The sequence below is a fragment of the Nematostella vectensis genome, chromosome 6, assembly GCF_932526225.1.
Source record: "Nematostella vectensis chromosome 6, jaNemVect1.1, whole genome shotgun sequence".
Lineage (NCBI taxonomy): Eukaryota > Metazoa > Cnidaria > Anthozoa > Actiniaria > Edwardsiidae > Nematostella > Nematostella vectensis.
Genome location: NC_064039.1, coordinates 5,904,111 through 5,930,692, shown reverse-complemented (window position 1 = coordinate 5,930,692; position 26,582 = coordinate 5,904,111). Strand labels below are relative to the sequence as shown.

The 26,582-nt window shown below is 40.7% G+C and overlaps 4 protein-coding genes and 1 long non-coding RNA gene across 6 annotated transcripts; 3 read left to right on the top strand and 2 right to left on the bottom strand.

The window, feature by feature from the left end:
* Window positions 1–3,020, top strand: LOC116604387. The gene is made up of 3 exons (XM_032366666.2): window positions 1–166; window positions 295–356; window positions 2,284–3,020. The coding sequence occupies exons 1-3, from the start codon at window positions 46–48 to the stop codon at window positions 2,401–2,403; spliced, it is 303 nt and encodes a 100-aa protein (XP_032222557.1). The 5' UTR covers window positions 1–45; the 3' UTR covers window positions 2,404–3,020.
* A 1,574-nt stretch (window positions 3,021–4,594) lies between these two features.
* LOC5521557 (E3 ubiquitin-protein ligase TRIM71) lies at window positions 4,595–9,540 on the top strand. Of its 2 annotated transcripts, XM_048729624.1 has the most exons (4): window positions 4,595–4,829; window positions 5,110–5,270; window positions 5,476–6,136; window positions 6,575–9,540. In XM_048729624.1, the coding sequence occupies exons 3-4, from the start codon at window positions 5,476–5,478 to the stop codon at window positions 8,437–8,439; spliced, it is 2,526 nt and encodes an 841-aa protein (XP_048585581.1). In that variant the 5' UTR covers window positions 4,595–4,829; window positions 5,110–5,270; the 3' UTR covers window positions 8,440–9,540. The 2 variants fall into 2 exon arrangements, with proteins under 2 accessions (XP_048585581.1, XP_032222554.1); XM_032366663.2 differs by lacking the exon at window positions 5,110–5,270.
* Window positions 4,993–5,712, bottom strand: LOC116604388. The gene is made up of 2 exons (XR_004291026.2): window positions 5,599–5,712; window positions 4,993–5,184 (listed from the first exon to the last, which is right to left on the bottom strand). It is a non-coding gene; the product is annotated as an uncharacterized LOC116604388 (long non-coding RNA).
* A 3,905-nt stretch (window positions 9,541–13,445) lies between the features above and the next one.
* Window positions 13,446–19,943, top strand: LOC5521432 (protein farnesyltransferase/geranylgeranyltransferase type-1 subunit alpha). The gene is made up of 7 exons (XM_001641299.3): window positions 13,446–13,610; window positions 14,145–14,259; window positions 14,697–14,801; window positions 15,323–15,592; window positions 15,990–16,052; window positions 18,459–18,630; window positions 19,363–19,943. Exons 1-7 carry the CDS (start codon window positions 13,475–13,477, stop codon window positions 19,462–19,464), a joined length of 963 nt encoding a protein of 320 aa, XP_001641349.1. The 5' UTR covers window positions 13,446–13,474; the 3' UTR covers window positions 19,465–19,943.
* A 2,804-nt stretch (window positions 19,944–22,747) lies between these two features.
* LOC5521556 (nanos homolog 1) lies at window positions 22,748–24,636 on the bottom strand. Its single transcript, XM_001641165.3, has one exon. It carries the CDS (start codon window positions 24,446–24,448, stop codon window positions 23,705–23,707), a length of 744 nt encoding a protein of 247 aa, XP_001641215.2. The 5' UTR covers window positions 24,449–24,636; the 3' UTR covers window positions 22,748–23,704.
* Between the last annotated feature and the right edge of the window lie 1,946 nt (window positions 24,637–26,582).

The window sequence follows — 26,582 nt, the reverse complement described above, 5'->3', positions numbered from 1 at the left end:
CGAAGTAGTCCTGTGTACATTTCATCCGAGGAGCCTGGTATCGTAATGGCGGACGGAAAACGTCCCATCGGAAAGGGAATCCCTGATCAGAACGAACTTCTTCGACCACTGATATTCCCAAATCATCAGAGGGGGTTCAAACTATTCAACGCAGCAATTGCTACAGGCGAGTATTGGTTCTTTTAGTGTTAGGTCTTCCCGTTTTCTGATTTCTAATTTGGTATACTGTTCGGAAATGATGTGTTATTTTCACCAGGTAATTTCTGAGCGTATTTGTTGTCCTTCTTTTTCCAGGACTGACAGTCTATTTTGTATTCATTCACAAGTTCAGTAGTGAAGACCATTGTTTTATGCCAGTAAGTATGCTATGCCTTCAAATTTAAGGCTATTATAGCAAACACAGCCAGCTCAACACAGCCATATCTGCTATGATGAAACAGTGACAGATCTTGGAAGCTAAGACAGGGAGATTAGGATCCTTGTGCAATAATATATACAAATACTTCTTTTCACTGTCCCATGCTCCATCAGGAAGGGTAGCCAAGCCTATGGATGCGATGTAACTGTTAACCAAGCATCGTCAGAGTAAAACAATGAATTGGATACTTCCCACAACGTGTGTCGGATCACTTCACCTATCTGGAACACGTAGGATGATATTATTGCCTACGTTATATCGTCCTACAATTTACGTTATCGTAGACGATGTTTGTTTATCGTCTACGATTTAACACCGAGGACGATTTACGTTACGATTTACCATTACGATTTACGTCAAGATTTACATTTTCGTTTTCGATCTATAATGAATCAGAATATTGGACAAACTTTCACGGAAAAACAGCCAAGGACACCATCTCAACATGTTATCGTTTTATTTCAAGACCATACAAAGGAAGGCAGTTCTATCTCATGCGTTTCCTTATGCGAGGGATCACATTCACAAAGGCGCGCGGTTGAAGACTAGCACAAGCCAAAAAAGTATTTTTGCAACAAAAATGACAAATGAATGGCCTCCAAAATTCCTTTTTTTCAAGCAAATTACACGAGGGCATATACGAAAATAAAATCTAAATAGAATTCAAATACTCTCGCTGTAGTTTCATTTTAATGTAGCTGAAAAAAGAACATAGCAGTCTTCTTTTTATCTTTATTTATAGGTACCAATCTTACCTTAAAAAGAAAGTCGATTCTTATTAGATGAGTCTTTTATAGTATTAAACTAAAGAATCTGCTTTCTTTTTGAGGTAAGAATAATGACACTTTTAAAATATCGAGAAAAGTACTGTAATACTATCAGCTACAATTAATCCACGCAATAATTTTGGAATGGCGCCCTCATTCATTATCTGTTTTTTTTTTTAGAAATTCCGGCAGCTTGAATGGCAATATCTTTTGGGATGAGTACCATGCGTATCACGGCATATATTTTGTTCTTTCACCGCAATATGGGGCGATAAATGGCCAATACAAAGCCACAGAACCTGAACATCTCCTCTTAACGGTTCCCAGATAAATCGTAAACGATGCTATTGAAACTGTAAATCCCAAGTCACTTTGAAACGTAAACGTAAATCGTAAACGTAAATCGTCCATGATGTTAAATCGTAGACGATAAACAAACATCGTCTACGATAACGTAAATCGTAGGACAATATAACATAGGACGATGATATCGTCCTACGTGTTCCTGAAAGGTGAAGTGATCCCGTGTGTATTTAGTGGTGCATGGCTTTTAGGCTAAGGCTTGGTTGAGGTACATCCCCAGGATTTGTTGAAAGGGGAGGTCGGAGGGAGACGAGGCACAGTCATAGGTAATCATATAGAAAAATGAGCACATTTGACAACCTTTCAAGAAGGACTTTTTTGCAACCCTCTAGGTGCATGCCGTGGTTACCTTCCAAGATGGGTTAGGGAAATGTGAAATGGAGTATTTAATATACATGGAATCCATGTACACCATATATTAAAGGTCCCTTTCCTTGCCCTTCAGACCCTCACAGGGGCGGATCCAAGAGTTCCAATAAGGGGTGCGGAAGCAAGGGTCTCGAAAAAAAGGGGGGGGGGCGAATTTATTGTTCTTTCATGGATTTCCTTATATTTCATGTTATTTCTAGGGCAAATATCTGAAATTAAGGGGGCACTCTGCCCACCCCTAGATCTGCCCTTCATTATTTCCTAAGTGGTGAATTTGGGGGTCCCAGGGTTTTGATATAACTGGGTTGTCTTCCATGTGTCATGTTATGTGTTGTATCATTAACACAAGGATCATTTTACCAACAGATAAGAAGATTTGTTGAACAACAGAAAAGATATTTCTTCCAAATTAAACCAGAGGATGAGGAGTATATCAGGAAACGAACTGAAGAATTGAAAGCAAAACAAGCTGAGAGGACTTCTTAATCTGGCACGAAATGTTGCCCCAAAACAGGCAGTCAAAACAACTTTTCAACATCAACAGCAACAAAAACAGTCAGAAACTTGGTCAAACATTGAATATAGCCCCTAATACAAACAGATAGGGTCACTTGAAAAAGTCTGGTACTAAATCATGAGTTCCAAGACAAGTACAGAGAAATCCCTGATCTGTCACTAAATAATCCCCAAGATAGTCTGCTTGGCAGCCTCCAACGTTAATACTCCAACCGATGGGGGCTGCGAAGGAGATCAGAAGGCCCCTCTAAAATTCAAGTCAGTGATATAAAGAAAGTAGCATGGCGAGAGACAAGGTACCTCTGGATAACGAGATCCTAAGCCTTGGATAAAAAGGAAAGCACATTGCCCAGATAAAAGAGTTAGAACCCATTGATAAGGACACTTTTAGGACCCCAAAAGGAGTCCTTAATAACAAAGCATGTTTAGCTTTAGAGAAAGTGTACAAAGCCTTTATTTATTGTGACTTTAAAACTGTTCCCTTGAGTAAGGAGCCTCTGTAACTGTCAATTTTAGTTCATTCTAGTGTGCTTGAAGAAGGACCAGCAATCATGGTTTGGAGAAAAAAATAAATAAAAGAAGATTTCGGTGGTGGAGCTGGTAAAAACTAGGGGGAGAGGGGCTCAAGAAAAAATCAGGAGTTGAAATTTTTTGTATTGAAAAATTATTCATTTATTTACGGGGGGGGGGGTCAAAGGGCATGTTTTCCTATTATGGAAATATTGTTGGCACCTTTTCCCTTTAAATCTTTAGCCATATTGCATATTTTCATACCACCAATCTTAAAAGTGAATATGACCTCCTCATATCCTCCTAAGGTAGAATTCTGCCAAGTGAATTATGGGGGTCGAAGAGGATCGTTTAGGGGGGAGGGGTAGCACCCCCCTCTTCTTCGGTTATGAAATCTTCCTCTTGGATGAATGCCCCAAACAATTCTGTCTCTTGTTGTTGCTCAGAAAAAGAAAAATCTTGAGTTGGAGTTCCTGGGAGGGCACACGATAATACAGCGTTTTTCTTCTTGGGGATGTATGCCTCCAAAAATATTAATTGGTGTGCATTTTATCAATACAAAATGCCTCCAAATGCCTCGGGACTTGCGTGTTGAGGGAGACCTTTGATGATCTCTTGCCACCTACTAACCTCACCAGCATCCTGCTAAGTCACCAACACACTCTGATACACGGCAGAAAACGCCTCTAGCCCTACCAACGGACTGTGGTGTATCCCTCCCCTTGGGTAACAGGTACCTCGTAGGAGTTTGACGTCACGTTGATGATGATGCTAATTCAGCGCTTGGATGGTTTGCGACCGGCATCCTCTGGGGGCTGGGACGCGATGCCTGCTGATGGGGATGTTTTACGCTCTGATGATCTTGTGCACATGAGGTTGCATATTTTCATACCATCAATCTCAAAAGTGGAGATGACCTCCTCATAACCTCCAATGAAGGTAGAATTCTGCCAAGTGAATTATGGGGGGAGGTGAAGAGGATGGTTTAGGGGGCTTAGCACCCCCCTCTTCTTCGGTTATGGAATCTTCCTCTTGAATGCATGCCCCAAACAATCCTGTCTCTTGTTGGGGCTCAAAAAGGAAATATTTTGAGTTGGAGTTCCTGGGGGGGGCACAGGATAATACAGCGTTTTCTTCTTGGGGATGCATGCCTCAAAAACATATTTATTGGTGTGCATTTCATCAATACCAAATGCCTCCAAGTCTGTGGGAGACTTGGAAATTTATTTTTATCTCCCCTCATTACCACTCCCCTAATAAATTAAACTCTAGATCTGCCCTGAAAGATAGGGGTTTGCTAAGAAATGCAGGGATTATGGAGGTTTTTTTAACAGATTCAAACTATTGGGAGCTGATTTTTAGAGTGGCAGGCATCAAACTTTGCATTATTACCTGTGGCGTTTGGCTGGTTGGTCACGCTGTCTGTAAAATAAATACTTTTTAACTTCTTTTCATTATGCCCTCTTTACCCTTTCATATTTTTATGACGGCTTCGAGTGGTTTTAGATATCAATTATAAAATTTGTTGTTTGGCATTTATAACGTTGTCCTTGCGTTTTATTACCAAGGCGAAACACTCAAATTATCTTCCGTTTTTCGGTGTCCTCGTTCCGTATTCCAAATTTTCATTATATCAAATTCCTCGCACCAGGTTTTCCGGGAAGCCGTATCTGACTCAAGCCGCGAGAAATCGTAATTATTTGTGTTTTATCTGCCTCTCTACCTCTCAAACCTTTTTGATAACTTGGAAAGTCTTAACGCCAAATATGAAGAGGTCAAGATAAACGTGTTTTGTACAGACATTACATTTGCATTGCCTCGTAAATCCTGCCACGTCGTATTGCTCGCTGAACCGACATTGCAGAGCGTTCTTTGAAATTCAAAAGGTAAATCGTCATTATCCTTAAGCAGTATGCAACAATTGTTATTGAACTCCAAGAATTAATAATAGGTGATAAAAGAATGCAGATCTTACAATAGAAATTTACGACCAGTAAATTTAGCAGACTCACCCGGCATTGTCACGCAAAGCAAACAAAACTCGCATAATAGGGTCTAGTTGGGACCTTTGTTTATACGAAACCCTTAGCCTAATGTTCTGTCACGTACGAGACGTTCAATTCCCTGGCTTGCACTATCTTTTTTTTTTTGTATTTCGCTGGGCAGGCAGACTCCTTTCATCGCGAACGCCAGCTAGCAGGGAAGAGGGCCAGTGGGAGCCTGGCGGACTCTATCGTGCGTCTGAAAACAGGCCGTGAAATCCTGTTATTTGCAAGGTCACATCTAAGAATCCCCGTTTAGAAGAGTACTACTGGGCATTGATAAACGTAAAGTGCAATGAATCTACTTTGAGAGGATAATCGAATAGATGAAAGCGTTTAATGACTGCCCCTGTGCACAGCTCCTCAGAAAACATTCTAAACCCTTTACTCTAACACGCTCACAGCTTCATCCCCATCGAGGGAACGCAAAAACAGAAAAAAAGGTTCCTGGGTATGTTAAAGCCAATAACTGATATATTCTTTGTACCAGATGTCGGGAGTACTAAAGTCTTCACAAGAGAAGGACAATTTCCAGCGCCTCATACGTCTGCTGATTGCCGGCGGGACACGAGTCCTGAGGGAGACCTTTGATTATCTCTTGCCTCCTACTAACCTCACTAGCATCTTGCTAAATCACCAACGCACTCTGATACACGGCAGACAACGCCTCTTGCCCTACCAACGGACTGTGGTGTACCCCTCCCCTGGGGTAACAGGTACCTCGGAGAAGTTTGACGTCACGTTGATGATGATGCTTATTCAGCGCTTGGGTGGTTTGCCACCGCCATCCTCTGGGGGCTGGGACGCGATGCCTGCTGATGGGGACGTTTTACGCTCTGATGATCTCGTGCGCATAAGGTTGTATCGCAATGATCTGTACGCGCATTCACGTGACATGGAAGTGACGGACGCGGACTTCAAGGACCTGTGGAGTAGGATTAGCGCAGTCTTAGTGCGGTTGATGGCGCATTTAAGTGCGGCAAAGGAACAGCAATGGAAAAACGAGATAGCAATTTTACAAAACGCACCGTTAACTACTGATGACGAGTTGAATATTGAAGAGTTAAAGAATTGGTACGCACGTGATTCTGAAGTCAAGGATCAATTGCTTAGTATCGAAGCTAGCATAGAGAAGATGCATGGCACACTGGGTGAGTTTGTTGTTTTGTTGATACAGTATATACAGGAAGCCGAGACGAGATGGAGGACGCAAAAGGAGAAGAAAGAGAACGCAGTTCTCTTCCGCCGTTCTCTTATCTGTACTCTTTCGGGACGGTTCGTTTAACTTCTCCTTTTCTGCTAACGTCAATTGCGCTGGTCTGACACGCTCATGCTGTTGTGACTTTCATTAGCTCTATTACTTCTACGTATACGTTACCTTCGCCAGTGTAAAGCTGTTTTTTTTTTTCAAAGTGTCATTGAAAATAACGTGAGCGCATATATTTGCTTAATCTAGAAAAAAAACGCCTTATTTGGTGGTAAGTTTAAAGAGATGGAAGAATTGTTATTTTATTTATCTGATAGGTTGCGCGTTTCGCGACTTGGCCTCATAAGCAAAGCACTTGCTCATGCATTGTTTCTTTGCTCAGGCGAAGTGGCGGAGTTTCAGCGGCAAGAAAGCTACTCGAAGACATGCAAAAAGCAACACCACGAATACAAGCCATTGGATCACTTCTGTCACGATTGTCGAGAGATCGGGTGTGAAATGTGTGGGGTTATGATACACCGTAATCACCGATTCCATCCTACTTCTACAGACCCTATTTTACACAGAATTAAAGAAGAGATCAAAAGATGTGTCGAAAAGACCAAGACCAGACTTAGGGAAGGCGATCAAGAAATCGATTGCTTGAACCAAGAAGCCTCTATGGGAGAGCTTCGGCTCCAGCAAGTACAGAAAATGATGCAAAATTTCGTGAATAAAACGATTGATTTGATTCGCCACCAAGAAGAGGAACTTCTCTCTGAGTTGGCTAAGATAAGAGCCGCAATGAGTATTGAAGTAACTGAGCACAAGACGCGAATTCGAGATTTTAACAAGGAAACATCCCAAGTTATAGAATACGCGGAAAATTTGCTAGAGAAGGGAAGCACCCTTGAGATTTGTCAGCTAGCCGAGGAAGTGAAGGCCAACTTACAACAGCAGTCCAGTTTAGAGTTTGTGTCTTCTCCGCTAGCAACCAAAGGCAAAATCTTCTCTCCAAATACTGCATTCCTCGACTTGCTGACCACGAATGGCATAGGGCGCGTTACTAGCGTGGATCCCTCACTGTGCAACGCGGAGGGTCCGGGGGTATCACTATCCGCGGGGAAGCTCCAAATCGGTCTGCAAACATACTTCAAGGTCTCGACTTTCACGCCAAAGGGAGAACTCATCCATGCCCCGTACGAAGGTGTAAGCGTCAGCGTGACCTATGACGTCACATATAACGCAGTCACGCAAGACCTGACTGACAATGTAAAAGATAATCGAGATGGTACTTACACGGTCACCTACACCCCGATGCACACTGGGATGTGCTACGTGGCTGTGATGATCAAAGGAGCCCACATCAACGGCAGTCGATTTAAGATGGAAGTCATACCACGAAAGTACCAAGCAATCATAGAAATCGGCGCGAAAGGCCAAGGTCAGGGGGACTTCAGTGGTCCATGGTGCTCCGCTGAGAACAGTGCCGGCGAAATTTTTGTGACGGACCGACAAAATAACCGTCTCCAAGTTTTCACCCCAGACGGGGGGTTCCTCCGCACAATAGGGGAGTTCGGGTCGGGGAAGGGGCAGCTGATCGAGCCCAGGGGGGTCGTGGTGTCTGCTAACGATGACGTCATAGTATCAGACACGGGAAATCACCGAATACAGGTTTTCGCTAAGAGTGGAAGCTTTAAGTTTATGTTTAGCGGAGCTGGTAGCCGCGAGGGATACTTGAGGAAGCCCTACGGGGTCGCTGTGGATAATGACCAGAATATCATCGTCAGTGACCTTGGGAATCGCCGAGTTCAAGTCTTTAATCCCGTGGGGGAGGTGGTGCGTGTGATAGGCGCTGACTCTATTATAGAGTCATATTACTGTATCTATCATGACCATCACTACATCGTGTCGGACAGCGGTAGCAGCACTATCAAGGTCTTTTCCCAAGATGGCGCACTTGTCCAGGAATTTGGCGGGAAAAAGGGAGCGTTGGGCTTGTTGAGTAAGTCCACAGGTATGACGTTTAACCATTTGCGTGGGCTGGCCATTGACAAATGTGGATATCTTTTGGTTTGCGATTCTTGGAATGACTGTATTCAAATCTTTAAACACGATGCAAGCTGGCGTTTTACCTTGGTAGGAAAGTTTGGTTCAGAAGGAGAAAAGATCGGTAAATTCAAACAGCCGACGACGGCTACAGTACTACGGAATGGACGAATTGTAGTGTGTGAGTTTCATAATTGCCGTGTGCAGATCTTTGAGTAGGCATTGTTATTTGCCTATCGGAAAATCGTTCAATAGAAAAAGTTGTGTCGAGGTTTTATTTGCGATACAAATATTTTAAATTTGGATTTAGATTGCATTATAGCCGATCAACTCAATAAGCTTCCATAGACAGTGGTGTTCCAACAAAATAGTGAACAAGAGTGAATAGTACCACCTTGAAGCCTGAGCTTAGAGGAGATTAAGATTGGGCTTTGTTTGTAGTCATTACAGATCAATATAATCTTCATTTATTGCACCGACTAATGCTTGAGACGTCAGCAAAACTACCGTAAATGATCTATTAAACGCCCCCTTACTAAAGAACGCCTCCTATCTAATGAACGCCCCCTCCCCCCTAAGCTTACAAGTTTATATTGAACGCCCCTCTCTAATAAACGCCTTTCTCTATTTAACGCCCCGGGCGTTTATTGTATCATTTACGGTACTCGTGTTTTTAGAGAGGCTGACGACATGCACCTTCAGCCCTTTGCTGATTTATTTCCCAATAAACTTCTTCTAGCTTTAATAATCTTTACGTTAAATATAAAGAGGTACAAGCGAGCGCTCGCTGCCACTACAGGTCAGCAGTGTTTTTTTTCTGCGTAGTGAAAAAGGTGGCTTCACGGAAATATGCGCGCGGGTGAAATGTTACCTCGATATCATTACCTCGTCTAGCCGAAACTTTGTATACACCTATTTCACAAAAGGTTGTCAGTGCAAAGGGCGAATGACAAATGGCTTTTATGGGTACTAATTATTCTTAAAAAATGTGTTAAATAAAGTCCAGTAATGTCAGAGCCAAGCATTTGTAACCTTTAATGGATAATTGTTTTGATTTATCCATATTTTTCGAGACGCTTGTTTTTTTCGGCCGTAGAACTGCCATTTGTCAATCGCCATTTGCCATTTGCACTGACAATCTTTATTGAAATAGGTATATGCGGGGATCATTTGGTTTGGGCCAGAGACTAGATCATGTGACTCAACTTCGTTAACCACAGGGTACCCGAACATGCACATGCAGATTCATGACATGCTATCTTCCTAGCCTTTTTGAACAAATCCTTTCTAGTAAAACCTAATTTGGTAGGTCAAACCAAATATCTGGTGTAATAGTCTTTCTTTGTGACGACACTAGCTATGACGTCACTAGACACTAAATCACTACATAGTCTGCAGTTATTCTTCTTTAAATCTGAGGTTGCGATTGCAATGCATTCTGGGTCCTGTAGACATATTGCCGCGCAGTGCATGATGGTAGGTGACATCATTGTACGAAGCGTTTGCCTGCACTTGACGATGTCCAATTGTTTTAAGAAAAACGAAGATGCTATACATGGATGAAAGATGGTACATATTTTTTTAAAAAGGTGTAAAATATGGAAAATTTTGCCAAACGTGGTCACTTCCATATAAGGAAATTAATATATGCCTTATTTGTAAAAAAAAACTGCATTATTCTTATGTGTCATTTATAAGGTGAGCGTACCCTAGACTTACTTTTTTCTGTTTGACAAGGATCGGAGTTGCATGCCATACTGTCAGTCATCTTGTCCGGTATTGCTTGGCATACTGTCCGTCATCTTGTCCGGTATTGCTTGGCATACTGTCCGTCAACTTGTCCGGTATTGCTTGGCATACTGTCCGTCATCTTGTCCGGTATTGCTTGGCATACTGTCAGTCATCTTGTCCGGTATTGCTTGGCATACTGTCCGTCATCTTGTCCGGTATTGCTTGGCAATTTTGAACACAGGTACTCCTTCCTGACTGCACCCCTTTGCCACACGTCACTGAGCATGGAGACCACTCGCCCCAGGCCACATCTCGTACAACCTCGGCTTCCGCTTTTAAACAAACCACGTGGTTACATCGTACTAATCATTGTAAATTAGGGACGGACCATTAGAAAAGTGTAGGGGGATGGGTGGGGAGGTTTCAGTCGTGCATGTTTTTTTTCCTGTCTCCAAGACGTGCATTAATTTTTTAAATCGTTGTGTGCATTTTTTTTTTTTTTTGGTCAGGTTTTATTTTATCGGGGCTGTATGCATTTAGTCTCCCAGGCTTTTCATCGTGTATGATTTTGTTGTTTTTTTACCAGTTTACCCACCCCACCCCCTTCACTTTTCTAAAGGTCCGTATATATACAAGGAATGACTGAGTCATGCCCCCCCCTAAAAAAATTGTCAACCCATCTATGCCATTGGCTATAAAACGTGAGTAGAGACTTGAATTAGGATTGGAGAGGAAGTCGAGAATTAGTCGAGTTTTGGGGTGTCGGTACTTCAGTCATAGGGGGTATGAAGAAAAAGGGGGGAAAAAGTTGATTAGAGTCAGGGATTTCAATTTTTATTACCCCTACGATGCTCAGCCGTTGTCACTGACTTTTCTCATTTTCTGTATAAAATTGTTTGAAGAAGAATTTGCTTGGTAGAAGAATTTGTATAGCACAGGTAATAGGTTTAGTACCCTAGGTTCTTGATAATAAGCCGCCTAGGAAGGAGCGATAAGTTTTCAGTTTCTCCCACCGTCCTTCCCGCTGCTCGGCATACGTTTTTAATGACCCTAAATAAAATTATCTAGACTTTAAAATATTTAAATAGATTTCCTATGTCAAACAGGCCTAAACATTGACTGGCTAAAGAAAAACAACTGAAAAAAAAACCCGAAGGTTTCGGCCATGATTCGAACCTAATTAGGTTGAAAATGAAAAAGGGAGACCATACATCCAGACGTGGCGCTGAATCGTCGTATGGCAGCTAAAGCTTTACGGCTAGGCAGGAGATTTCGGCCCCAACACCGCTATCTAGCGAACTGTGCAACTAACACACAGGCACCGAGGTACCTGCGCATTACACGGTTACGCCACACACAGCCCGCTTATTGACGTAGAGTGTAAAATATTGAGGTCAGTTTAGCTATTTGGGCGCCTTTGGTCTCATGGGTCATCAGTCTGCATAACAGTAAAACGCACGTGCGAATGCCCTCTATTCTAAATAAGCTAACAATAAAATGTTTTTTTAACGGCAAATATAAATTTGTGGGTTGAATTCTTTCTTTTTATTCTTTTATCGAAAACGATACCCTTTTTGTCATGTAATCGTATTACTTATCATCCCAAAATAATTGTGTATTTCATACAGTATGTCATAATAGGAACTGCATAGTGGCATAGGTAGCAAATGCAATTGGTGATAATGTAGCTTTAAAATGAGTGCAAAGAGCTGTACTGTGGGTCGTATCGCGTAACAGATAAAAATACATATAAATTCAGTAGAAGCCAAAGTAAATAAAATTTAAAAAAAAAAACGATTGTCCGAGCATTTCTATTTTTTTTTTTTCCAGAAAACAAGCATTCGAGCTGGACGAGCTGACGAGTCGATTATGCTAGGAGCGTTGCTCGTTTTTAATAAAAATTGTGCTCAAATTATGCTCATTTTTTCCAACATTCTCGACAAAAAATGGGAAAAGCAAATAAAAAAGTTAAAAAAAAAATATTCAAACCTATTTAATATGGGCTTAAAATTCGGCGGTATTACAGCAACCCAATGAAAAATAAAGCTTTAATGCGAAACTATATTAAATACAAAACTAAATAATATTAATTTAATATTAATAATATTAAATACAACGTAACGCATAAACAGAGTTTGAATGCTTGTTATACCGAAGCACACTTGCTTGTAATTGATCAGAGTGCAATATCTTGCGGATTACGGCTGCACTTTTTGACGACCGAGGACCAATTAGGTTGATCGGAATGCATCTAACGACTCAACTTTTCATTCCTTGCGATCAGCAACAACACTTTGCGCAGTTTTGCGATAGCGAGAGTGGGACTGGGAACGATTTTTTTTTAGACTTCCTGTTCCGGCTCTATGCCAACCCTGCCCTCGCCCTCAGCCCCCCACCCCCCCCCCCACCAAAAAAATATAAACAAATAAATGAATAATAATGCTTGTTCAATGGACCATTTGCCAGTTTGCTACCCATAGAATGCAGTTCTTTAAAATACACACTGGTACGTTACTATCGTTAATTCTGAGGCTTTCTAAAATCTTATTGGTAAATACAATGAGGGTGACCTAGCTCAGGATGGTTTCTCCATTTCGTACTTACTGTCTACCCTGTGTGACCAGAAGCCGCAGCATATCATCACCAGAGTGACCCAGGAATAGGGATGGAATACTAGCATTGCGACACCTTATTGACGCCTAGAACACGATGACACAAAGAAAAACTTGTGCTTATGATACTGACATAAATGAGTTTTTTCCCACCTATGACCGCCTGTGGTTTAAAGCATTTAAAAACGTATTACTGCTCTTTATGATTTCCTGTGGATGGTTAATAAAAATTTTCATTACGCACAAAAATTATTAAACTGATTAAGAAGAGAGCACAATATTATTTTCTGTTCATTTTTGTGGGCGAAAAAACAAAAACAAACACGAATATTATCAGCAGATCGGGCAGGCTGTCAGTCGTCGGTTTGATATTGTGTACGTACAAGAGAGCATAAGATACTAATAAAGTTTTAAAATCTTTGTTCTTATTTTTTGTCGCGTGGCACTCGGAAATCAAGCTGTGCATGAAGTGGGAGAAAATACCAAATTCACTGGTTCCCGAGTCTCTTAATTAGCGCCTGGTATTATGTTTTTCAGAAATACAATTCGCTCGACTTGGCAGGTGCGAGACCCCTGTGCGACATTGTCAGAGCCCTGAAACACAAACGATATTGATAAACAAGCGCACCACCGTCTCGCAAATATTTTTGCAGCTTTTTTCTCACGAAGCCCCGCATTTCAATCCCTTTATGTAGCTGTTTAGCTTTGAGCCTTTTTCGTTAAATTGTAAACAAACTCCGAGTTGTCAAAACTGGTTACACGTTTATTCAACAATAACAAGACATTGCTAACATATTTAGGTTGAAACTACTATCCTAAAGCCCCTACCACCAAAAAGTAGCATTTAGCACCAGAACGAGGCTGAGGAGTGGCTCACTGTATACAGGCCTGGTTACTGTAGAAGACTAAAAATGGCCGACAGTTCGGAAGACGAAGAGTCAGATAATTTTGTGCCTTACAGCGAGCGAGACGAGTGGAAGGATGTGACTCCAGTTGAGCAGGACGATGGTCCCAACCCTGTAGTGGCCATCGCCTACTCTATTAGATGTAAGTTTGTGTGATTTTGCTACAAACGGCTGTTATTTCTGACTGGCCGAGCCACACTTCCTGTGAAATCACATTCGGTTTTAGACGAAATCCCAAACATTCGTATTTCTGGTGATATTCGATTAAGTAAAAGCAAAAATGTTAATCCATAAAAAATTAGCCTTGAATTTTGTTTAGCTTATTAAGATTTTTATATATTCTGTGAGAAAATTTTTATCAGCTGTGCACTATGTTCATTTTGAGCACAGACATGGTGGTGTATGTTTAGATATCACTCTTTCTAATCATCCTTTGTAATATTTATGCTCTAGAATAAAGGTCAAAACCAAGGGCAGTTGGCTTACTATGTTGTGATTTGTTATGCGGCAAAGAATCAGGCTTTCAGAGGGTCTCTGTGGGGGGGGGGGGGGGGGGGAGGATGTAGAAGAGGAAAGAAGAGAAGGGTACAAGGCCAAAAACATCAAAGTATCAATCTGATAAAATGAATCAGATATTGCACACTAATTCAAATCTTATTATACATTTAACTTTCAGTTAAAGATGTGTACGACTACTTCCGAGCTGTACTGAAGTCAGGAGAGATGAGTGAGCGAGCACTGACCCTCACCTCAGATGCTATATCTTTGAATGCTGCTAACTACACTGTTTGGTAAGTAATATTTTCTAAGAAAGTGGACATTATAAAAGCTCTTATTTCCCATAGGCATATTTCTGTCTTACCCTTGAAAACAAGGACTTGTTTGGAAGGGGATCTATTAAAAAATCTGCCATTTCATTTATGGAACAAAGTTACTACTTGAACAAGGCATCTAGACTGACTTTCTAGACTGACAAAATCCATTTACTATTATTATTCGGTGAATATATCCAACAGAGAATATTATGCCTTCTTTGTATTCCATGTAAATACACTTGGGTCTTTTCACAGTTAGTTCTGCAAAGCCAAACTTTTACCAAACAATGTACAGTGTAACCTTGAGATAGTGATACTGAGTATAACAATAATATTGGAGTACAGTAAATATCTTGATCTCTGGTGTTGTCAACCATGGAATATGTGGTGTTCAATTGTGTTCATGTATAAAGGCATTACCGGAGGCTCGTACTACGAGCTCTTAGCAAAGATCTACAAGAGGAACTGGAATATGTCAGCAGAGTGATTGAAGATCAGCCAAAGAACTATCAAGTGTGGTAAGTTTTTATCTTACCAAATAGGCCAAAATATGAGTGACAGGGACATAAAACACAGCAACGTGTTCCTAGAATGTATAGTCTCTGGCAAGGTTTTTACCTGATATAGGTTTCAACCTGTGAGACAATTAGAATATGTGAACCAAACATTTTAGTGTCCTATGTGTGATGTCATGCTAAAAGGACTGGGACAAGAAAATAATATAATTATCTTCTTTTATTTTTCACCATGGCCTTTATTATACCATGAATTTCATATTAAAATATATAATACATAAAAAATAATAGCCTATGGCTCTAAGTTTGTATGTCCATTAATTTCTATTGCGATTGTTGTGAGATTGGGGTCTGTAGAAAGAAATTTGTAAATGACAACAAAATATCAACATCATCATCAAAATCACAGCTCTGAATGTATTATATTTTGTCCCATAAATAACTGCTTGAATGTGATATATATATATATATATATATATTTTTGTTCTAGGTAACATAGACCATTGAATGTATTTCTTGTCTAGGTACCATAGACGAATGCTTGTAGACTGGTTAGGAGATGGATCACAGGAGTTAGAGTTCACACAATCCATTCTTCGACCAGATGCTAAGAACTACCACGCCTGGCAGCACCGCCAGTGGGTTATCAGGGCGTTCAACCTGTGGGACAATGAGTTGGAATATGTGGACAAACTTTTAGCTGAAGACCTTAGGAATAATTCAGCATGGAATCAAAGATATTTTGTGCTATCTCATACAGGATTCACTGAAGAAGTGATCAAACAGGAAGTCAAGTAAGTTGAATGTCTTGTTGCATGGTTAATCAGTATATGAAATGGTAAAGTGTTGTTTATGCTCGAGTGTTATGGCAAACTAGGTGTTACTGCAAACAAGGTGATGATATGCTGCCCATAATTGAGGGGGCCAGGGGTGGTTTGGGGTGTTAGGAGGAACTTCACCTAAAGGATTGTTTAAATAAATGTAAAATTAGTGCAACTTTTAGCTAGTAGAGATAAATGAAAACAGCTACAGTAACCCTTAAATTTTGTGTTTCTTTTAGCATGGGCATAAGTATTCTGCCCTTGATTGTCACATGTTGCGATAACAGCAAAAATGGTACTATAACAACAAGTCTCATTGCCAATCTTTGTAATTTATTCACTAACAGGCCAATGTCTTGTGTTTCTCCAGGTTTGTCTTAGATCTTATAGAAAAGGTTCCCAACAATGAAAGTGCTTGGAATTATCTCAAGGGGTAAGTCAAACTAGAAGATTCTGATTCTTTATTGTTTGTTATTTGCATCCCTTCAAATATGAAGCTCATGGCTTGAGCTTGTGATAACATGGTACGACTAATGTAATAATGGCATGTACCGGATGTTATCAGATTACGATGTTACAAGATTGTGTTATTATAAAATGTATGTGTATGGTGGGGGAGGAGGGGGTGGCGTGACGTAGTGAGAGTTGCGGCGCGTGTAAAGTAGGCAAGTTGTGTGTGTATTGGGGGGGGGGGGGGGGGAGGGGGGAATGGTTAGTAGAGGACTGTTATGTGTGGTGTAGGGGTATTGTTATTGTATTGTGATTGTGTTGTGTTGTGTGCGGTTTGTGGTGGTGAAGGGGGGGAGAAGGTGTGTGTGAGTGTGTAGGGCGTGTTGGTTTGTGGGTAGGTAGGTTGGGTCATAGGGTGTGGTCGTTTGTAGTTGGATTTTGTGCTGTGGGGTAAATGTTTGTATGGTGGGTGAGGGAATTGTATGTAGGGAGTTTGTAGGGGGGGTTGGTTGTGGGGTAGTGTCTGGTGTAGGGTGTGGCTGGTTGGTGTGTTGTGGGTTGGTTGATAGAGTCGTAGGATGCTATGGTTTGTATGTAGTAGGCTATGTGTGGAGGGGTAGATGTGTGTGTGGTGGGAGGGGGGTTGGGCTGTATGTAGGGTGTGGTGTTGGGGGGAGTGCTGGTTGTAGGATTAGTGGCTGCTGTAGGGTGTGGTTGGTTTGGTGTGTTGTAGGGTAAGTAGTGTTGAGGCCATGGGGGGAGAAGGGGTGTGTTGTTTTTGGTGTTGGCAGGGGTATGGCTTGTGTAGGGTGTGTTAGGTATGTATATTTTAGGTGAGAGTGTAGGAAAGTGTAAGGGGGGGAGGTAGTGTATGTGTCGGTGTGTGGGGCTTAGGTGGGTGTTGGTGTTGTGTTGGGGCTTGGAATCATCGTGGCGGGTTGTATGATGGTGTGGTATGGGTAAAGTGGGTATGGGGCTGTTTGTAGAGTGAGGGATGAGGGGGTGCTTGTTGTGGGGTAAGTGGGTGGTTGGGTGTAGGTGATGTGAGTAGGGGGGTACTTGGGTGGTTAGCTGGGTATGAGGGGAGAGAGAAAGGGGGTTGTGTCATGTATAGAGCTGGGTGGTAGTAGTGGGTTGATATGTTGTGTGGTGAGGATAAAATAAGATTTAATTTGTGAGAGGGATGTGGGTAAGGGGGATGGGGTGGAGAAAGAAGTGGTGTGTGGGGGATTGGGGGGACGCCTCGGGATCACTTAATGTGATTCTTTATTGTTTGTTATTTGCAACCCTTCAAATATGTTAGTACAGGCCTTATACTGTCACACACAGCTAGGGAAATTTCAAAAGTTTCTAATGGAAGAATTTATTGGACTTGTACTAGAGGTCGTGCCATTAATTGAGCATCTTGTCTATCACTTAGTGGAAGTGATGGAGGGAATTTTAAAATTCACCAAACATCTCTAAAACAGCCCCAAATGTGCTCTAAATCTCTTAAACATGGAAATAATAGACAACTACAAGTACTACATCACGTTGGATTGAATTTATTATATTTTTATGTAAAAATACTAACATAAAGTAACAACACCATATGTCTCTCTTTTAACTGTCAAAGAGTCCGTTGGTTCAAATTACTTATTGACAGAGCTTGGGCTACCTGTGGCTTCTCTACGATTTTCTTCTCACTCAATATGGGCCATAGCATAAGCTCCTTGCTTATCAATCACTATCTTAGAGTGCGCATCCTTACACACTCTCTCTACACAACAATATAACACTCCATATTCAAGGAGCCAACTGTCCTATACTTTAATAACCACTATCTATTTCCTTTTCGCCATCCATTTCTTTTGTTTTATACCCTATCTGCACGCTTTCGCGTATTATTCCTGTCTTGTGATTTTACTATATTTTCCACAAGCTCACATTACACTCCACAAGATTGAATAATATGTTATCACAAGAAGCTACCAACAGATGATTATCACACCTTCCTCCCAAGGTCAAATACACAGTTCTCCTGGAACACTTTACCCCCAGCCTTTTTCTACCTCCCATCCATATACACAACTCTAACCCTATAAGCCCCTAATGCAATACACCATATAAAATAGCCACACTTACACACTTTAACCCACGCACTAATGCCTATCACCCCACATGACATAGAATTTGGGTTTGGAAAACTAAGAAATGAACATGGAATGTAGTGGATAAAACAAAAATAATACCAAAAAATGTCACTATGGAAGGGGGGGGGGGGGGGGTGGATAGCCTATTCATACAGTCACTTTTAGCAAGGATTGCAATAAAATGCATGTAAGATAAAAGGTAATGTTAAGCTACTAATGATTGTCTTGAATGATCCTCTTGAATGATCCTTTTTCAGTGTTCTCAGTAAGACAGGACTCAGTAAGTATCCGGGCTTGAAAGACTCCCTTGATGAGATGTACACAAGGGGAATAGACTCCCCCTACCTCATGGCCACCCTGATTGACATCTATGAGGAAGAAATGGAGGAGAATAACAGTGAGCCGCGCACACTGGACAAGGCTTTGGATGTAAGCATTTTCATACAGAACCCCTGAAAGTTTTCCCCTGGGTATACCCCTTAGAAAAATGAAAATGAACTGAAGATTGGTATTTAACTTAACGTATCGAAATTTTCTCAAATTTCAGATAAAATTTTTGAATTTCTCCATTTTAGGGATTTTCTTAGGCTGTTGCTGAGAAAGTATTATATTTGTGCAAAGTCACTCTTGAATAACATTTTGAGATTCTAGGTCTTAAAAGTTCTTAGAAAAGGTATTACATTTATTGGCTGTTCAGCTGCAGGATACCCTGGGTACCAGAGACTCCAAGCTTTGCGGCGAAGACGTTTTAGTCGTTCTTGCCGCGAAGCTCGGGTGCACTGGTACCCAAGGTAGCTGACGGAACCACACAATTATTTGAACATGTGAGGCCCTTATTTAATTATTCATGTCCTAGGTGGTGTGCTTATTCAAGGAGGGGGTTATTACAAAATTTGTTTTATCACTTGATAAAAAGTGTTTTTTTAACATTATTCCAATAACCATAACAAAACAAGCTTTCAATGTTAAATTAAAAAAAGCAGATAATACTCATAGTTGTTAATTCCTTAATAAAGTGCAGTTCCCCTTGTCATTGAAGTCTTTAAGAGTTAAACACATTGGGCGAGGCGCTTATTTACATTTTTCCTCATATACAAGCTGCTTATTAGTAATAACGGTATTTGTAAATCATTCCTTATAAGAGTATTCTTTTTTATACAGCTTTGTGAGAAGTTATCAACCGATGTGGATTATATACGACGAGAATACTGGAAGTATGTTACCAGAAGCCTTCAGATTAGATTTGGTGGAGCCAGCTCATAAAACAGACATTATCAGGGACACAACTATTATCTATGGGGGATCGTTACATTAATGTACATTTTTAAATCCTGGAAAGACGTTCATCGTAGTGATACAAGGCTAAAAATATTCAAAATAAATTGGGTTTGTGTCGCGGTAGGTGAAACTAGTACCAAGTAACAGCTATGAAAAACATAGGTAGGGGTAGACTTTCGACCTAATTAGTAGGGCTCGGTTTAAGGTATTGCTTACACTGTTAATCTCTGAATTTAGATAACATTTTTCTCGACGAAAAGGAAAAGTTCTTTCATCAAAATAGACACCTAAAATACACCAAAATTAATCAGGATGTTGCAATAGCAAAGTTCTAGGGTAGTATTTCATGTCCGGTTCATGTTTTTAACTCGCCTCACTCCTGTCCATTCTTGTACTCTTATTTCTATTACCCTCCGGGCTAACGGCCTGACGGTATGCGGTCAATAAACACCAATTTATCGCTAGTGTCTGTGATTTTATAATCTTGTTTGGCCCTTCTAACATTATTAAATGTCTCCAAAAGAGTCATAACAACCGGTATCTATATGGACTGGGGTCGTGGGATCGTAATGTTTGTTATTTTTTTACTATCAAAACCCAGTCTCCAAATTTGGAACGAAACAAGAGTTCGAATTCTATATTAGTCTCCAAACCGGATGCGTCAAGATATCTCAAGTCACTTCCGTTTCCGGGGTATGTGTAACCCTTTTATTCGCATCCGACCTTGCCTCTTCCTGAATTCCCTTGTAGAACGCCAAAAATTCAGCGAAATTTGCATTGAAATCCAATCTACAGCTTTATTGATTTGTTTTCTCTCTGTTCTGCCTGACTAAGGGGTCAATGCAGAAAGACGGAAAAAGTCTCATGGGGGAAAACTTATTACGGAGCATTTATGTCGATGAATGAGCATTTATCTGCGTTTCCTTACAATCTGTTAACCAAAAGGAACTTTGCACAGACATGTTTTTAGCAAAGAAAATATATATTTCTCCGCTTATATTTAAAGTGTTGTTCTCTTTTAAGTGCGCCATTCTTCTAACTACGAACGCCGATTGTTTTGTGTGTGTATTGTTCCCAGACATAGATTCAGACGTCGTATAAATGTTAGAACAGGTAGCTCGTAATAGCGGCTACATAGCAACTGTCAGATAGAAATTGATGACAGTAAATAGCCTTTTTGAATGCTGGAACAGTGCCAAAGATGAGATAAGTAACCAGTAATGTAAAGTGAGTCTTCTATCGTTTTTTATATGTGTTTTACAAAACATCTTACCAGGCTATTTATTTTCTCCTATTCCTAAAATGTTGCCTAAGCTCTACAGTATACCAGATTGAAAAGCCTTTTTGCGTTGATATACCAGTTTGGTTATCGATAAAGTATTTTTTTTTTGGTCGCACGGCCTCAAGGCAATAAAGATATATTTATGTATCCATGTATTTATTCCTTTTCCGAGTCGAATATTTGCAACCAACAGGCCCCAGGTGCTATAATAGTGGGGAAAAAATGTGAAGATAAATTCAGTTAGCGTACCCACCAGCAACCTATAAAAATATAGACGTGTAGTTAAGCACGAGTGTTTTCAATGTATTTGTGTCTGTTATCTTTTTTATTAGAATCTGAGAAACGCTATTTGCAGATGTAGAGATAAAAACCTTCAACTATCGCAAAGAATAGCCCAAGACTCTTCCAATACCGTCTTAATGCAATAGAGAATTTTCATGAGATATTGTGCTGGCTATTAAATGCGTAGGATGGGTTTATAGTTTGTTTTGGAATCTCCCAGGCGGAGGCATGTTTCCCGCGCTAACAACCATTTATTAATATTCCACGTGTTCGAGTGTGTGTAATTTACGTTGAGTGAACTGTCAATCAAGAGAGAAAAACGCGCGAAAGTGGTGTGATCATAAACACACATGGGCACCCATGCAAAAAGTTCAAACGAACACATACACTGTAACCATTTGACGCATGCCTATCTCTATGTAAAACACTATCATCCTCTTCAAATAATGATTTCTATTCTTGACAAGCGAGACGGTTCGTAACTGCATTGATGAGGAAGTTTTGTATCTATTGGGTACGAGTTTCATCGCCTCGTAATAAACAAAAGGTTCGGGGTCAAATATCACAAAGCTTGCACGTACGATAAATCGCCTTGCGCTAAAAATCCGAGTGGAAAACATTTACACCTTTTAGAAGAGATCTGCGACGAAATAGAATACTTGGGTTACGCTATAAGAATTTTCTTTTAATACTTAAAACACGCATGGTCCAATTCTACATGAGAATTTTGCTGTCCACAGAGAAAAATAAACCCCATTGTCATTTAGCGTGATTTGCATTATAAAGGCCGCATGTCTGAACGTTTGAAATATCTTTGCCGCGCCTAGAAATACAGTCTTATAATTGGTTGTAATTCTGCCTTGTGTTTAGTAGAGTGATTTGGGATTAGTTCTTCTGTGTGCTAGCTTTGACAAGACCTCTATTCAATTTGACTTGTTTTAATTATGGCCTACCGAAAATTAGCATGAGCACGCGTTCGGACTGCCACGCTTTTGTTTTGTTCTGTTGTTGTCCCTTTATTTACCACGATTAACCATGATTTACAAATTGAAAAGTCCTATTCGTTGGTCTGCACTGTGTTTTCCATGCTAACTCAAACCCTCTTTAAATTAATCGTCCGGATAATATTTGCCTCACTAGATTTTGCAAGCAATATAACAGCCGATCTCTCGCTCATGCAGCTGGCTTACCGAGCGATGAACAACCACACAATACACTGATTTTAGCTTTTTGTTGATGACCATTTTACCCTACACATACTCACTAACATACAAATTGTCATTTTGTTCCGAATTATCTCGCAAAAGAAGTCTTTGCTGATCGCTGAGTTTATTTTATAAGTAGTGGATCTTTAGCGAATTTTTCGACGGACGTGACAGCTTAGGAATCGAGCCGCGACGCCAAAGCTATTTGTTTACATTCGCTTTGCACACCACAAGACCCAGGATCAACGAAATCATGCGCAAATAAACTACTTTTTTCTGATTGCCTAAATTCTCTGAACATTACCAGTCCAATGCATGTTGAACTGCTGAGAAAACTCCATTTGAAGAGTCGTGAAATGCTAGACCTCTCGACTCTTCCAACCTTAGTGACAAAGGCATTCGCCAAATGACAACCACAAGAAAAATCTTTGCAAACAAAACCACACCAGGAACACATCGTTACTTTACATTTAACAGTAATTACGCCAACACACAGAAATAAAAATCTCAAAACAAGCTTTAATGCTTTACGATCAAACCGTACAAATTTCTGGTTTCTTAATTGGAATTTATATAAATAAGCTTTACATGCTTTCAAACTTCTAAAAGTTATGATACGAAGGATTACTGCCATAATATTAAAAACTTTTTAGAAATATTAAACCTTAACTTTCATCTGTAACTCACAGCAAATGCTGTTTAAAGATTATAATAAATTTCATTGAAAAATCTTAATTCTACTAAAGTCATTGCTACTACTTTCCAAGTAGTGTCAAATTTTTGCACTTGAATTTTTTTTTACAAACAGCATAAAATAACGTCCCTGAACTAAGAGCAGGGAATTTGAAAAACATTATTAAATCATTTCTCTGAATCCTTACAGTGAAATTTCTCAATCAACACTTGATATTAAAATACTTTACACTTAAAGGGTGAAAATTCAATATCTCTTAGAATATTCTGCTATAATTCAAAAATTTTACAATGGTATATATTCGATAAATTAAGCCTCTAGAGCAAGACTGGATTCTTGAAATTTACACAACGTCTGGCGAGACTGGGTAGTAAGTGGATTGTGAGTAAAATATCATTCCTTATAATAATAGTACGTACGAAAAAAACGCGCCATTTCATTCATGAAAATTCACGGCTGCAAAAATCGAAAGCGAAAGCCTCGCATCCGATAATCTGACGAAAAATACTGCGATCACTTGATCGTTCAACGTGAATTAAGATAATAATAATATTCCTTCTACAATTTTCATGTAGAAGTCGTGTGTTAAGAAACTCCTAATAAATTAGCACATCGCCATGTCGGGTAAACAAATAACACAACAACCGTCGCCGTAGCGAATCCCAACAAAATGTGAATATAAACTATGAATTTCCTACAAACTCTGTGCACGAACCCCTGTTAGGGTATAACTATTTAATATGGTAGTTGTTGGAGTTTAGTCTAGCGGCGTTTTGGCGGCATTATTCCCCGCGTGGAGCGAGCGATTGGCTGTGCTGTGCTGGTTGGTGGTTTGACTGGTGGAGGAGGAAGCTGGCCATTTCCTTGCGTTTGCTGATTTTGCGGGCAATATTTTATCGTATGCGAATCATCGCCGCTTGCCTTGCAAATCGGACAAGTGTAGGCTCTCAGGATCGGGCAAGTAGTTTTCCCATCGGCACTTTTTAACACATGTGAAGCGTACACCTCCTCGCTCTCACCGTTGTTTCTGCAGAACACGCACACTTGACGATTTGCACCGGGAGCTGAGCTTCGCGCGGTCGGCTTTCCGAGCCTTCGACTTGGCGGCAACGCAACTTCTTTCCTTTTCCCTGCACTGTGCAGGATAGATGATGTGCTAAATGGCTGAAATGATCCCTCGCCGAATGTCAGGCCGTGATCCGTGAAGGAATCACAGCTTCCAGAAGACGAGTTCTCCGAATCAATGCTGTCAAATCGGTCACGACGGTGCAGTTTGCCGCCGTAGCCATCGCTGCCGAGATACGGGAAATCATTATTAGCGAGCCGCACTTTTTGCACCAGATTACTGAGCCCGAAGTAGTCGTTGAACATGTTGTAGTTGGTATACTGATTTTTCTGCAAATCATCGCTCTCCGTAGTGCACGTTAACGACTTTATCTCTTCGTCGTCTGAGTCCAAAAAGTTGCTGGGAATCAGCGTTTTTAACATCACCTCACTCAAAGACATCGTGGACGCAGCTTAGCGATAACCAGTTTGACAGTGCAGAGTGGCCTTTCTGCTTGGGTTCCAGCCGTGATCAGAGGCGTAAAAATTACAGTGTAATGCCGCCACAGGGCAGTTGCGGTTGTTTGTCAATGCAACGCACTACTCGCATGTGAAACAGCGGGATTTTTTTTCGACTTGAGAGGAGAGGAGGCGTGACCTTTATAAGGGCTCAATACGTCAAATGTGCTACTAGTGCGCGTGCGCAATGCTGCAACCAGACAGAGCAAAAGTATTCCACTAGGGAGGGGGTTGTGCAAGGATGGTAAACAAGCTACAAAATCCTTTCCAAAATTATTCTTGCAAGTCGCTAAGCAAGGCCACACGATAAGTTGTTTCAATCCAACGCTCTAGTCTATGTTTGCTATGATCGCTTGATATTCTGAAGAATTTCGTGGTATGAACACTTCGTGACAACACTACCTCCCCCACAATATTGACAAATCTAAGACTAGTGCAATCTGACAGCTCTTAGGGCGAATGACTGCATTGTCATTTTGCAGACTCATTGGAGCCAATGTCCTTTCTTGTCACTGTTTCTCTACCAATCAGAGACCGATTATTTGAATTGCTTCTGTTATGGTAATTAATCGTACACTCTTTTAGCCAATCAATGTCCGGTGCTATTACATAAAAACCTTTTCGTGAAATAAATTTCGCGCTCGATCGTAAGAAACCTGTCAGCTTCGTCACCTATTAACAATAGAAAGTCACCTTTCTCTGTGGATATTTGATCACAAGTGCCAAGCCGCATTACTGGTGGACCCTCCGCTGCGTTTGATTAGTATTGTTCTCTATTCAAATCCATACAATTTATTTTTGGCTTTGTGTAGATGAGCACGTTGACAGAGTAAAGTAAGTTTAGGTTGTGTTTAGTGATGACAGTCTGTCCGTACGCGATAAACGCTGTCTGCAAACGTTATTACAAACTCTCCACGTAACTTAATTGGCGCACAAACCGAGAAAATAACATTTACAAAACGGTAAACCGGAAAGAACCAACAGCGGCAAAACGCTCCGCCGCTTGAAAAGCTATTTTTCTCAGCGCTGACAACAAAATGCGCGCAAATGGAAACAGATAAAGTTTCCTAATGTATGAAATTTGAGCCATAGGTTACTGACATTTTGACAGATGTGTGGCAGAAGATACCTTATACGACTCTGGTGGACCATATGGCCTTTAGAAGGACGGCCACGTGGATGTAAAGTGTGCCCAAGTACCGTTTCGACTATTTCTTTTTCAAACTAACCAGAGCATTCACTCATGAAATGCCAAACTAGCACCCAAAGGTCCGCCATGCGGCCTATTTTGTTTGGCGCAACACGAAACCCCAAACACACAGGAAACGGTGCGAAAAGTTTGAAAGCTCACAGTTCAAGTTCGATATTATGGCGCCAAATGTGCTATAAATGGTGTTTTATCCCCCACGGGTCTATAATATCGCGATAAGCCTCGCATGGAACCAGAAATCCGTTTTAATTACGTGGTGCCCGCTAATAGCGGATTTTTAACGCAACGGGAATACAGTCGCGCGCGAGGCGCGGATGATAAATACATCTTGCATACACGCGGGCCTGTATTCATACAACTTGAGTTAAAGTTAATTTACTGCACGTGGGGAGTTAGATTAACTTAACCATATCGGTCCATCGAAGAGAGAATGCATAATCTATCAAATTATATGAGACATAACACACGATCGAGCATCTTTGTTCCTGATTTAATCTAGGGTAAACATACTTCAATCCCACAGCTGCGAAGTCCTTTTGAGCATATTATGATGCCAAAACAGTGACATAATACCGAGTCTATCGGGATAAATCACAAAAACAGGATGTATTCTATGTAGATCATGTTTTGGTTATCAAATGATAAAGTTTTGCTGAAACTTACTTGATCGCTTTAATTTGTTGATTTGCATTCGGTTACCGGTGCCGACTTGAGCATACACGCAATTCTGATGGACAATTATCTTCTAGAGATAAAAAATTCATCACGTTTTCACTGTAATAACGAGTATACCTTTTTTTTTATTCTGATTGGTTTTACGTGACTAAAAGCATGATATCAATCATATGGGGGGCACCATTTTGAGCC